This window comes from Zeugodacus cucurbitae, chromosome 2 (assembly GCF_028554725.1).
Source record: "Zeugodacus cucurbitae isolate PBARC_wt_2022May chromosome 2, idZeuCucr1.2, whole genome shotgun sequence".
Lineage (NCBI taxonomy): Eukaryota > Metazoa > Arthropoda > Insecta > Diptera > Tephritidae > Zeugodacus > Zeugodacus cucurbitae.
The window spans coordinates 10793680-10807938 of record NC_071667.1 but is presented as its reverse complement, the minus strand read 5'-3'; the positions used below and the strand labels follow the sequence as shown (position 1 = coordinate 10807938).

The 14259-nt window shown below is 35.8% G+C and overlaps 1 protein-coding gene across 1 annotated transcript; it reads right to left on the bottom strand.

The window, feature by feature from the left end:
- Positions 1-2141: 2141 nt before the first annotated feature.
- On the bottom strand, positions 2142-14217 carry LOC105220553 (uncharacterized). Its single transcript, XM_054225340.1, has 16 exons — positions 14040-14217; positions 13767-13970; positions 13512-13697; positions 12977-13046; positions 12750-12864; positions 12532-12690; positions 11567-11990; positions 11355-11515; positions 4333-4522; positions 4051-4254; positions 3794-3979; positions 3643-3712; positions 3428-3542; positions 3197-3355; positions 2528-2951; positions 2142-2461 (listed from the first exon to the last, which is right to left on the bottom strand). Exons 1-16 carry the CDS (start codon positions 14215-14217, stop codon positions 2298-2300), a joined length of 3009 nt encoding a protein of 1002 aa, XP_054081315.1. The 3' UTR covers positions 2142-2297.
- Positions 14218-14259: the final 42 nt, after the last annotated feature.

The following is a 14259-nucleotide window of genomic DNA, read 5'->3' as shown; positions in this document are numbered from 1 at the left end:
AAATGTATCTCGGCTGTTACCCCTACCAATCAGAAGCCAATAGAGTTTGGGTTGACATGAATACTGTGTTTCCGGAGTTGTATAAATAGGTTTATTAATATTTACACATTGTGGCCACTTCAGTGCCGAGTAAACGACCGTTTTCTAAACCCAGGGCAACTATCACGCAGAAGTATAATCGAAAAGAAATGACAGTGAAAAAACTTTCCATGTCGTTGTTTTGAAATTCTGTTATTTATTGAGAAAAAACTTTAACAGACATATAATGCTAAGTGAAATAAAATGTATCAACTTAAGACGCACTACATTTCATTTATTTATTCTTCTGATTCTGTATCCCTTAGCTTTTCACACTAAATTTAAAATAAGTTAAAAAAGTTCAAAAATACATCGATGTTTCGATGTATCGATGTTTTAATGGTCGATGTTTTTGATTTCGATGGGTTTTGAAGAAACATCGATACATCGAACCATCGATGTTTCATTTCACGATGTTTGCATCCCTATCTGAGAGTATGCGAAAGATGAAGATCACTATGATTGCTATGGTAAAAAATTTCGTATTTATTCTTTTTTTGATTCGAAGGTTTTCTGACGTCAGTTTTATATATTGCTTTTGCATGTCGCAGTTAAACGCTATCAAAACACGTCAACACAATTCTAGAAGTTGCATCGAACTAAGGCTATAACTATTTGCTTCTTTGCAATTAGAGGCTATATTCAGCTATCCAAAAATACCGCAAAACTTGTTATTGATTCTCAGTATACATACCTAGAAGTCTTCTTAAGCTAAATAAAATAAAAAAATTAAAATAATTTCCTCATAGTTAAGAAATTTCTTAGACAAAAGATTTTTAAAGTTCTTTACGCAATTTAAACTTGACACCATGCAATTATGTTCGAATTGCCATCATTTAATACAATTTGCCATCTAAATTCAAAACATCTCTGCAAATTGAAGCTCTTAGAGCTAATCACACGTCATAGTAATGAAGAAGGCGTCTCCATTACAACTTGTTTAAATGCACCTCAGGATGTGTCTTAAAGCGTAAATTTTATGGTTCACATAAAGTTTACCAAGTTGAGTTGACGGCTGTGACACGCTCTTGAAGTTGTAATCCATAACAAGTAAGGAAGGGCTAAGTTCGGGTGCAACCGAACATTTTATACTCTCGCAATTTATTTCTTCAATTTTATTAAGATAACATACAATTTGACCTATGTATTCGGCATAAAGTTCACTATAATAACGAAAATCATAAAGTCATGGACCGATTTCAACTATTTTTGCTACCAAGCTATATCCTAAATTAAACGTTCACTTCATTTTGATAAGATATCTCACATATTAACCGATATATACGGTATAAAGATCACCGGAAGTCTGAAAACCCTATATGAGATATATGGGGGCTAGAAGAAATATTAGCCATATTTTAGAAGGAACACATCTTCTTTGAATTTCTTTAGAATATCCGATATTTTCAATAAATAAAGAGCCGCAAGCATTTAGATCTTCATGTTCGATATCTGGGGTCTTGAAAATTTATAGTCCGATTTCGACGATTTTTAGACGGTCTATGTACCACTAGAATTGTAGTAATTGTGCAAACTTTTGTTCCGATATTTTCACTGGTACTTTAACTTATATATTGTAATGTGAACGCTTCAGATGGAATTCAAAATAGTGGTATAGTGAAAGTAGGCGTGGCTGTGCTTCGTCGCTTTCGTATATTTGTAAACTATATCATTGAAATGCCAAGGAAATATTACGAACCGAATTTCATTAAAATTAGTCTATTAGCTTTTGAGATATGGTTTTTGACCCGTTAGTGGGTGAAGCCCCGCCCATTTCAAATTTTGTAAACAAATTTGAATGCAATCCTTCTATGCCATCATTTTAATGAAATTATATGTTTTTTCCTTATTGAATTAAAGCATGTTTGTAGTTTTCAATATAACCTTTGTATTGGAGGTCAGCTCGCTTATAATCCGATTTGAATTCCGAGTATAATAGTCATTTCTAAAACTAAACGAGTGAGATATTTGGTTATATATACCAAAATGATCAGGTCGATTTTACTCAGCTTTTTAAGACATTCGATTTTTTTCTCTGAACTAAGGCCATGGAAGCCATGGAATACTGTAATAAATTTATATTTATTGTGTACTCAAACTCATACTTGTGTTTTTTTATACATACATATACTGTAACTTATAGAGTACTCTCCTCCCATAAAAGACACATTTCCTATTTATATACTATTTATTTTCCCCCTGCATATTATATAAGCAATTTAATTTGATCTGATCTTTATGCTTACTCGCGGCTGGATATGATAACCCAATGTTATATTTGGCGTATGAACGATATCTTCATATTTAAAATTTGTGGAAAATTTAAAATTGCGCACCGCATGTATCAATATGATACGTAAAGAGATTTCAGCATAACGAAAGCCTGTCAAATAAATTAGTTAATTTATAACAATGAATGCAGAAGCTTGAAAACAATTTCTACTTTTACCTATACAGTTCCGTGGACCTTTCGAGAAGGGTATGTAAGAGTAAAGATGACGCTTTGCAATGTTCTCGGGTAAAAAGTTATCCGGATTGAAACGAGTTGCGTCCGGGCCCCAAATTTCCTTACGTCTATGCAATTCGTAAATTGGTATAACCACTTGCATACCTTTGGGTATTGTTACGCCTGGACAAAGTTCGGTGTCTTGTGAAGCTTGACGTCCGATATAGGGTATTGGCGGTGCTAAACGCAATGTTTCCGCTATAAACATATCTAAATATGGAAGTTTCTTTAGATCGTTATATTCTACGGATGTAATTCCGTCCGGAAATACGGAGCGAATCTCTTGGAAAACACGTTCCTGCATCTCAGGATGCATGGCCAACGTCGCTAGCGCTGTATATGCTGCAGTAACGGAAGTATCGTAAGACTGTAAAAAGGTTAATAGTTATTACTTTATCAAAGTTTTTAGTACATTTTTTTTAGGGTTTTAGAACTTAAAAGAGTAATTCAGAGTTATTAGCATTGTAAAAAAATGGTTTAAAGTAAAAGTACAGGAAATAGTTATAAGTGAGGATGTACTATGTTCGGGTGCAACAGAGCATTGTATAATATCCAGCATATTTTACATCGATAATGGTAATTTATGGTATATTAAAAAAGTAATAACTTTACCGCAGCAATCATTGTGAAACACTCGATTTCCACATCTTTTTCACTAAATGATCCCTGACGCATAGCCTTCAGCGCTAATTCAATCATGATTTGTTTGTCGTCTACGAAATTGTTCATGTCCTCTGACTTAACTTTTCGTGCCACGTTTTCATTAATCAGCTGCAATAATTTACATACATAGAATTATATGCTAGTATATATATAGCTTTCAGTGTAATAGTTTTTACTTACAGATCGTACCAGGTTATGTAGGTATTTCAGGACCCTTTTATAATGTGGTGTACGGGCTAGAAAACGTAGACCCAACCAACCGAACAAGAGGTCAATTGCCATGTGATCAAAATAGCTTAGGACAAATGAATGTGTTTTTAATTTTATTATATTTTTTAAAAATTAATAAGTTTGTATAGTCTTTATTTGTTTAAGGCTGAGCAAATTCTACTTACTCATTAAATGTCTGTAACATTCCACTATACTTTTTATTGCCTTCCTCCACCTTTATACCCATAATAGTTACTGAAAAGTGTTAAATTTAGAAACTGCAAAATAACTTAAAAACTATTTTGAAAACTAAAAACGTATATGTATATTACTTACAAAGGCTCAATTGTAAACCGCATTCTTTGATAATTGTAAAAATATCCTGTTCACCACGTTCAGCCAGGTCTGTTAGTTTATTCTTCACATTATTTGCGTTGTCATTGAAGTATGAAATTAATTGCGTTAAATTCTTATGTGCTAGAAAGGGGCTTATAGCCTTGCGATCCGCCTTCCATTTCTTTACTGCTCATGAAACAAATGTCAATATAAACTGTAAAAACTGTATACTTATAGAGTTTATGATTCATCATCACCTGGGCTAAGGATGAGTCCACTGATTATACCGTTTTGAAAGTGTTTATACAAATCTTTGGCTTTTTCGAGGAATTCAGGCGATGAGAGTACATGTTTGATAACCTGGGGATCGACGGTCATGATGTATGGCGTTGTGCCTACCCACGCGCAACCGGTAGATTTTTTGAGAATGTCAAAACCTATACCAATCTTGTGGTAGAATTCTGTAATTGTACCGCAATTAAATTACACTTTCGATCCGCAGGTACTTGATATCAACCAACACTTGTCGCGACACTTACTTTTCACATCAACAAATTGATGAGCTAGCCCAATAAAAGGAATACCGTAAATGGTTGGCAACTTCGATGTCACATTCCGATAGAATTTTCGCTTTTGATACAAACGCCAACTGGCAGAGAGTAGCAAAATAATTAGCGTTAGAATCAGTGTGTCTAATCCAATGAAGGCAATCATTTTCGTACTGATAAGCTAAACACAATACGATTGAGTATAATATAATTATATGAGACGAACTGAGTCAAGAGCTGTTGGCTACACTAACTTTTATATGCGCATCAAATGCATTTTGCGAGCTGTAAGTATCATTGAACAACAATTACTATGCTTTAAAAACGGATATGAAAACAATTATCCGTAGAAAAAAATGTGTTAACGACTTTTGTTTAATACTAAAATATATAATTTTATTGTTTAACATCTGTGCATTTTTATATCCATGTACACCATTTCAAAGCTCGTAAAGTAAATTACTATCTACATATATATATACATTCAAAGTACCTATATATTCACTGAATCCACTATTATTGCCGCCTGATAAAATTTTACTACAAATGGCGTCAGACGTAACAAGCTTTCACAATAATCATATTTTGTCTGATAATAACTTTTTTGATTGTGCGGTATTCTATTGCGTGAAATGAAACCGTTCTTTCTAATGTCATTTTTTTACCGAATTTCTTATTATCATTTTACAATGTTTCTTATTGGAACTTATTAGCATAAGTAGAACTAACGTACGTACATCGGCAGTCACAAAAATAGGTTTTTATTCGAAATTATTTCTCTTAAAGTTTTACTTGATACTGATATTTGTGAATTGCTTTATTATTATCTTTTAGGACACTTTCTTAGAGTCTAGTGTAGATACAAATAAATACACAAATATGTAAATTAAATATTACACAAAAACTCTTAAATACATAAATCTGCGTAATTACAACGCACAATTTTTTCCGATCACGCTTTTTTGCACAGCTAATTGTACACATAACTGATTTTACCGCATTGCAATTAAAGTTAAAGTACATTGTTTGTGAACAAAATGTATATAAATGTTAGTGCAGTAAACAAGTTTTGACTCAGTTCGTCTCATTTCAAATATTCTGCTAAATCGTAGTACGTTTAGCTTATCACTAAGACAATGATAGCAAATACCCTGATTTTAACGATTACTTTATGTTTACCTTTTTTATTTATCGCACGATCAGCAAAGAACTATAAACCCGATCTCAAGATTATAAGTCCCTGATTTACAATTGAGTACACATATATAGTTAAGCTTCAAAATTCCAACAGTTGTAAGAAACACTCATTCGCTCTCGATTGGATATACTAAACATGTACATAAAGTTTTGTCTAGTCGTTAATATTTTTAAGTTTCCGCTTTGTAACACTTTGTGGAATCAATAATTGATCGATTTATAATCAACTCGAAAGCAAAACGAGATGCCTCTTATATTCCGATAACAAATAATATTTATAGAGATGAAGCGAAATTCACTTTTACAATTGTATATGGATAATATTACATAAATATGCATGGACAATGAAACTTAAACTCGAGTTAGTAAGCTGTTAAGGTGTTTGTTTATATGGTGACATGAATAAGATAATGTACTTCAGATACATATATATTATGAAAGTGGAGCACTCATTTTTAAACGATTAAAATGTTCGTAAGATTAAGCTTATAATAATTATTAAATACACATTTTATTCCTAAATAATTTGTTGTGCCTTGGTTATCTATCCCATACGAGAATATTTCGAGAAAAATATGTGGAAATTGAGTGTTTCACAATAATTGCAATGGTAAATGATCAATTTTATGCTTTCTTAGATGCATTCATTTTGATACTCTCGAAACAAAGTTGCTAAGAGGGTATACTAGTTTTGTTCACATAGCGGTTGTTTGTAACACCCAAAACTAAACGAGTTAGATATGAGGTTATATATACCAAATGTCTGTCTGTCCGTCCATCCGCATGTGCAAGCTGTAACTTGAGAAAAAATTAAGATATCTTGATGAAACTTGATACACGTGTTTCTTGGCACCATAGGTTGCTTTCGAAGATGGGTAAAATCGGATCACTGCCACGCCCACAAAATGGCGAAAACCGAAAACACATAAAGTGCCATTTTGGTACTACTTTATACGGTCTAAAAATGGAGGAAATCGGATTGTAACCACGCCTACCTCCCATACAAAGGTTACGTTGAAAACTACTAAAAATTCTTTAATTCAGTAAGGGAAAACACCAGATACCTTAAATTTCACCATAAAAAAGGTACGGAAGAGCTGCACTCAAATTGGTATACAATATTTTAAATGAGTGTGACTCCGCCCACTTATGGGTCATACACCATTTCTCCTAAACTACTCGACAAATTTCAATGAAATTTGGTTTGCGATCTTTTTCCTGCATACCAATAATATGTTGTGAAAAAAGGTCAAAGGGAGTAGATCTGAATCATTTACTTAACAATATATAAAGTAGGCACTACCGAACATATCGGAACAGAACTTTGCATAAATACTGCATTTATAACGTGGCATCGCTATTCTAAAAATCGTCGAAAACGGACCAAAAGTTTTCAAGACCCCATATACTGACATGAGGACCTCAGTGCTTCTAATAATTTGATTTACCGAAAATATATGTAAGTCTCTTAGATATTTTGCAGAAATTGAGATAGGACATATGTCTTTGTGCCTAAAATGCGTAAAATCGGGTCACAGCTTCACCTAATTCCGATATACCTAATATTTGGGTTTCCTTACTTTTAATGGATTTTATATCATATACATATATGACGAATATGTGGGTCAAATCGTTGTGTTATATTAATAAAATTAAATAAAAAATTGCGAGAGTATAAAATGTTCGGTTACACTCGAACTTAAGCCTTACCTACTTGTTTTATACATATTAGGAAATCAACAACATATTAAGATTGAAGATCCCACGGTTGAACGAAGGACTTGTGACGTTATTTCGTCATATCGCAGTTAAACGCTATTAAAACACGTTGGTATAAGTGTGAAAATCGATCACGTTGCGATAGACGGAAGACATGTCTCCTGTGTTTTAGATGTGCGTACGCTCCGAGGACCAAATATAGACTCGGACCATTATCTGGTCGCAGCGAAGATACGCACCCGCCTCTGTGCAGCAAAGAATGCCCGTCAACAAACACAAGGAAGGTTCGACGTCGAAAAGCTGCAATCGCAACAGACAGCCACGAAATACTCTACTCGACTTGCACTCCTGCTCTCTGAAAGCACTCATCAGCATCTCGGTATAAGGGAACTGTGGAACGGCATCTCAAACTCACTGCGTACCGCTGCAGCCGAAACAATTGGGTTTCGGCAACGACAAAAAACAAGCTGGTACGATGAGGAGTGCCGTCTCGCAGCGGAGAGAAAACAGACTGCCTACCTCGCAACGTTGCAAACGACCACAACACGTGCGGGATGGGATAGATACCGAGAGCTGAAGAGGGAAGCGAGACGCATCTGCAGACAAAAAAAGAAAAAGGCCGAAATGCGTGAGTACGAAGAGCTTGAGAAGCTGGCAGACAGAGAGAATGCTCGAAAATTTTATGAAAAAATGAAGCGACTTAACGAAGGTTTCAAGACCGGAGCATCCTCATGTAGAGACCAAGGTGGTAATCTGGTAACCGATGTGCAGGGCACACTGGGATTATGGAGGAAACACTTCTCCGACCTGCTGAATGGCAGTGAGAGTACAACACCAGGAGATGGCGAACCCGATCCCCCAATCGATGACGATGGAACAGATGTTCCATTACCCAACTTGAAGAAATTCGAATAGCAATTACCCGCTTGAAGAACAACAAAGCAGCGGGGGCCGATAGATTACCGGCAGAACTATTCAAATACGGCGGCGAAGAACTGATAAGGTGCATGCATCAGCTTCTTTGCAGAATATGGTCGGAAGAAAGCATGCCTGACGATTGGAATCTCAGTGTGCTCTGCCCAATCCATAAAAAGGGAGATCCCACAATCTGCGCCAATTACCGTGGGATCAGCCTCCTAAATATCGCATACAAGGTTCTATCGAGCGTACTGTGTGAAAGACTAAAGCCCACCGTCAACAAACTGATTGGACCTTATCAGTGTGGCTTTAGACCTGGAAAATCGACAACTGACAAGATATTCACCATGCGCCAAATTTTGGAGAAGACCCGTGAAAAGAGGATCGACACACACCACCTTTTTGTCGATTTTAAAGCTGCTTTCGACAGCACGAAAAGGAGTTGCCTTTATGCCGCGATGTCTGAATTTGGAATCCCCGCAAAACTAATACGGCTGTGTAAACTGACGTTGAGCAACACCAAAAGTTCCGTCAGGATCGGGAAGGACCTCTCCGAGCCGTTCGATACCAGACGAGGTTTCAGACAAGGTGACTCACTATCGTGCGACTTCTTTAACCTGATGCTGGAAAAAATTATAAGAGCTGCAGAGCTAAACCGAGAAGGTACAATCTTCTTCAAGAGTGTACAGCTCCTGGCGTACGCCGATGATATCGATATCATCGGAAGCAACAACCGCGCCGTTTGTTCTGCTTTTTCCCGCATGGATAAGGAGGCGAAGCGAATGGGTCTGGAGGTGAATGAGGACAAGACGAAATATCTCCTGTCATCAAACAAACAGTCGGCGCATTCGCGTCTTGGCTCCCACGTCACTGTTGACAGTCATAACTTCGAGATCGTAGATAATTTCGTATACCTGGGAACCAGCATCAACAACACGAACAATGTCAGCCTCGAAATCCAGCGCAGAATAACTCTTGCCAACAGGTGCTACTTTGGACTGAGTAGGCAATTGAACAGTAAAGTCCTCTCTCGACGAACCAAAATCAAGCTCTACAAGTCGCTTATCATTCCCGTCCTGCTTTACGGTGCAGAAGCTTGGACGATGTCAACATCAGATGAGACGACACTAGGAGTTTTCGAGAGGAAAATTTTGCGTAAGATTTATGGTCCTCAGAACATTGGCAACGGCGAATACCGCAGACGATGGAACGATGAGCTGTACGAGTTATACGACGACATTGACATAGTTCAGCGAATAAAAAGGCAGCGGCTACGCTGGCTAGGTCATCTTGTCCGAATGGACGAAAACACTCCAGCCCTGAAAGTGTTCGATGCAGTACCCGCCGGAGAAAGCCGAGGAAGGGGAAGGCCTCCACTCCGTTGGAGGGACCAGGTGGAGAGCGACCTGGTTACACTTGGGATCTCCAACTGGCGCCGAACTGCGAAGGAGAGAGAGAGGTGGCGCACTATCGTCGATTCGGCTATAACCGGCTAAACGGTTGCAACGCCAATCACATACATACATAAGTGTGAAAATGGTAACTAACCAAGGCTAGAACTCTCTACTACTATTTTCATGCGCTTCACAATTCGGAGTTACAGTCACTTATTTATTGAAAAAGCCTGAAATCGTGCTGTTGATTCTCAGCCTAAATACTTGGAAGCATTTTTAAGTTACTTCGTTCGTTACCATATTTACGATGCTTCTTTAACAAATATTTTCTTAACTGCCAAGCAGAATTTTAGACCAAAAATGCTTTTTAAACCCTCTCACAACGTAAACTTAACTTAATAACTTAACATAATATCTTCAAATTGCAGCTTTTAAAGCTAATCACACGTCAGAGAAATAAATGAGGCTCGTGCCATTTCAACTTGTTTAAATGATAATGATTTAAATTTTATGGCTCATATAAGGTTAGCCAAAGATCTGTTGAGTTGACGGCTGTGACAAAACAGGCTTGCCAAGATGTAAGCAATAAAAATCAACACGAAGTTTTACTCCTTTTCAGCTGAACATTAGTTTTTTGCAATTCAATCGCAAATCGCTTGAATTTCTAATAGTATCTTCTCTCTCAATAATAAATTGGTTCGATGTTCATGAGGTACTGATTTTGTATGCGAATGCTCTTTAATATGTAGTATACGAGATCCAGATCACAAACTACTCTTTGGGCTACGTAGACACTAATGGGAAGAGTAGTTTCTTAATTTTTTGGAATTCAAAATACATGGGTTTGGGTCAATATTAATAATTATAAATATAATAAATAATAATATATTTTCAAATTGTTGAGCAACCCCGATATAACCTTGCTACAATGTTGAAATTTGGACTTTAGAACCCCAGCAACGAAACCTAAACAACTATTAAAATATTGCTACCACTTCAAAGTGATGAAATCAACTGCGAAAAAATGGTTATTCATCTTTCTTGGAATTACTTTGCTGGATTTCACTTGTCTTTCAACTGTCTAAGGCATAATAAATGCCTCTGTGATATATGGAGCACTTCATGAAATCATTCGAACATTTTTCCGAAATCGAGAATTGATCAAAAATATATGTAAATATTTCTATATACATATATAACTCTCTGCTATTATATACTAATTTACAACGTCACAGATTGATTCCCAAAAGGAATACTGTAATAAATTTATATAAATTACGTGCTCAAACTCTTGAATGTTTTTGCTAAAAATGGAAGCTTACAGAGAATTGTGCTCTTGTCGCGCCACTGCTCACTTATAAGGGATTATGTGAGTACCATTCGATCAAAGGCTACTCCAACAATGGTGCTCCACACTCAAACGGAAAGTGATACCAGTAACAAAAATTAAATAGTCAACAAATTCGCTTTATATGAAAAATTATAATGAAACAAGTATAGAGAGATCCTTGAGAAAATTGTTATCAATGTGTAGTATCATTATATCAATATCAATACTAAACAGAATTAAACTTAACAAACTAATGAAACTAAAGAAGGCTTGACAATAAACTAAAACTAAACTATACTTGAATAGAAATCCATTTTATCCCTTCAGAATATTAAATAATATTAGTGTATCAAACTGTATACATATTTTGCGAACTTTTATCTACACACAAAAGACACATTTCCTGATATATCATATTATATCATTTGCTGTCTGTACATTGTTCAAGCAATTTAGTTTGATCTGACCTCTATGCTCACTCGCGGCTGTCTTCGAAAACCCAATGTTATGTTTGGCACATGAACGATGTCTTCATATTTAAAATTGGTAGAAAATTTTAAACTGCACACGGCATGTATCAATATGATACGTAATGAGATCTCAGCATAACGAAAGCCTTAAAAAAAATTAGTTAGTATATATTAATAAATACAGAAACTAGTTTTACCTATACAGTTTCGTGTCCCTTTTGAGAAGGGTATGTAAGAACATGGATGACGCTTTGCAATGTTCTCGGGTAAAAAGTTATCCGGATTGAAACGAGTTGCGTCCGGGCCCCAAATTTCCTTACGTCTATGCAATTCGTAAATTGGTATAACCACTTGCATACCCTTGGGTATTGTTACGCCTGGACAAAGTTCGGTGTCTTGTGAAGCTTCACGTCCGATATAGGGTATTGGCGGAGACAAACGCATTACCTCTGATATAAACATATCTAAATAGGGGAGTTTCTTCAAATCGTCATATTCTACGGATGTAACGCCGTCCGGAAATACGGTACGAATCTCTTGGAAAACACGTTCTTGCATCTCGGGATGCATTGCCAACGTCACCAGGGATGTGTATGCCGCAGTAACGGAAGTTTCGTAAGACTGGAAAAATATCGGTTTTAAGTTAATACTGTATATTTACACTCTCGCAACATGTTGCACAGTATAAAATAGTTTTGTTCACCTAACTTTTCGTTTTTTACAGCAATTTGAGTAAACCTCTTTAGTACCATATTTGCCATACAATTTAGTGCTTCTGGCATCTTTCGTTAGTGCGTTAACGGACATTTGAAGTTTTCAACATAACCTTTGTATGGTAAGTAGGCATGGTTTTTATCTGATTGCATTATTCAATCAAATTAAATGCGTAAGTCTTGTACAAAAAACTATTAGGGATGGAGCCACGACAACTTTCCCAAAACAATTCTAACCATAGATGCCCGATGCCGCAACTTGTTGTAATTCTCTTTATCGAAATTCATTTTTACAAATTATTTTGTTGTTTAGTTATAGCATATGCAACACCGGGGGAGTTATATGTGTGTATGAATGAAATGGCCAACTACCATTAGGCGAAAAAATTACTATTACTATGCACTGTGTAACATGTTGCGTGGGTATAATAAAAATGTGCAAAATTTACCGCAGCCATCACTGTGAAACACTCCATTTCCACATCGTTTTCGCCAAATACTCCCTGTTGTATTGCCTTCAGCGCTATATCAATCAATGGTTTTTTGGCCTCTGAGAAATCCTTCATAGCCTCTGGCTCAACTTTTTGTTCAAGGTTTTCTTCAATAAGCTGTCAAATTAATTTACTTTAAATAAATAACTTTCAGTGTAGTATTTCTGTTTACTTACAGATCGTACCATGTTATGTAGGTATTTAATGACCCTTTTATAATGCGGAGTACGGGATAGAAAAGGTAGACCCAACCAGCAAAACAAGAGGTCAATTGCCATGTGATCAACTAAGCTTTTGGACATTTGAATATGTATTTTAATTATTATTACATTTTTTATTTATCAATAAGTTATCTAAAGACTTTGCTTGTATTTAGTAAAAAGGTGAATATAATTATACTTACTCATTGAATGCCTGCACCATTTCGATATGTTTCTCACTGCCTTCTATCACCTTTATACCCATAATAGTTACTGAAATTATATGAAAATTGGTTGTTCAATTTTAGTAAATATAAATTCTAAATGATTCTAAAGTGTCTGATACACTTTTGGTTTAGTAGAGGCCAAGAACATCTAACAGACTCGAGTTGAATATTCAATTTATGCGAATCTTCTAGTTGTTTGGCAATTTTCATCAGAATCATCTTCTGCGCCTTTTGAAGTTCAGTCAGTAATAGCAACATTTATTACCATCAGTAATCGTAAAGCTCAATGACCTAATAAATTAAAAAATCTAGACCGCTTGCAATAAGAGATACGACCAATTTACCTAGTTCGAAGAACGGTTTTTTGCAATTGAAGTATTAAAAGGTAGTTAGTTTTTGAGTTACAGTTACATATTAGAAAATGAAAAAAACGCTTAAGATGGTTGTATAGTACACGCGAGAGATAGAGAGAGAGAAAATGAAAGCTAGTACTCATCTGTACAGTACTTACAAAGGCTCAATTGTAAACCGGAGTTTTTGATAATTGTAAAAATATCCTGTTCACCTTGTGCAGCCAGGCTTTTTAGTTTATTCTTCACATTATTTGCATTGTCATTGAAGCATGGAAAAAATCCGATGATATTATTATGTGCAAGAAACGGGCTTATAGCCTTGCGATTGGATTTCCATTTATTTACTGGTTGTCCGAGAAATATGAAGATAAAATTAATGAAAATGTGTAGCTACACAGATAATGAAGCATCACCTGGACTAACGATGATTCCATTCAATACACCGTTATGGAAGTGTTTATACAAATCTTTAGCTTTGTCGAGGAATTCTGGCGATAAGAGTACATGTTTGATGACCACAGGATCGACGGTCATGATGTAGGGTGTTGTGCCTACCCACGCGCAACCGGTTGATTGTTTGAGTATATCAAAGCCTATGCCAATCTTGTTGTAAAAGTCTATAACCATCATCGTCAAATTAATTAAACATTATTTAGTTACGCGCCTCATTCACATCGAGAACTTACTGTTCACATCCAAAAATTGATGTGATAGCCCAATAAAAGGAATACCGTAAATGGTTGGCAACTTCGAGGTTACATTCCGATAGAATTTTCGCTTTTGATATAAATGCCAACTGGCAGAGAGTAACAAAATAATAATTGCCGTTAAAATCAGCGTATCTATTCCAAAGAAGCCTGCCATATTCGTTCTATGCTGCAGAATATATTATTTGAGATGAACTGA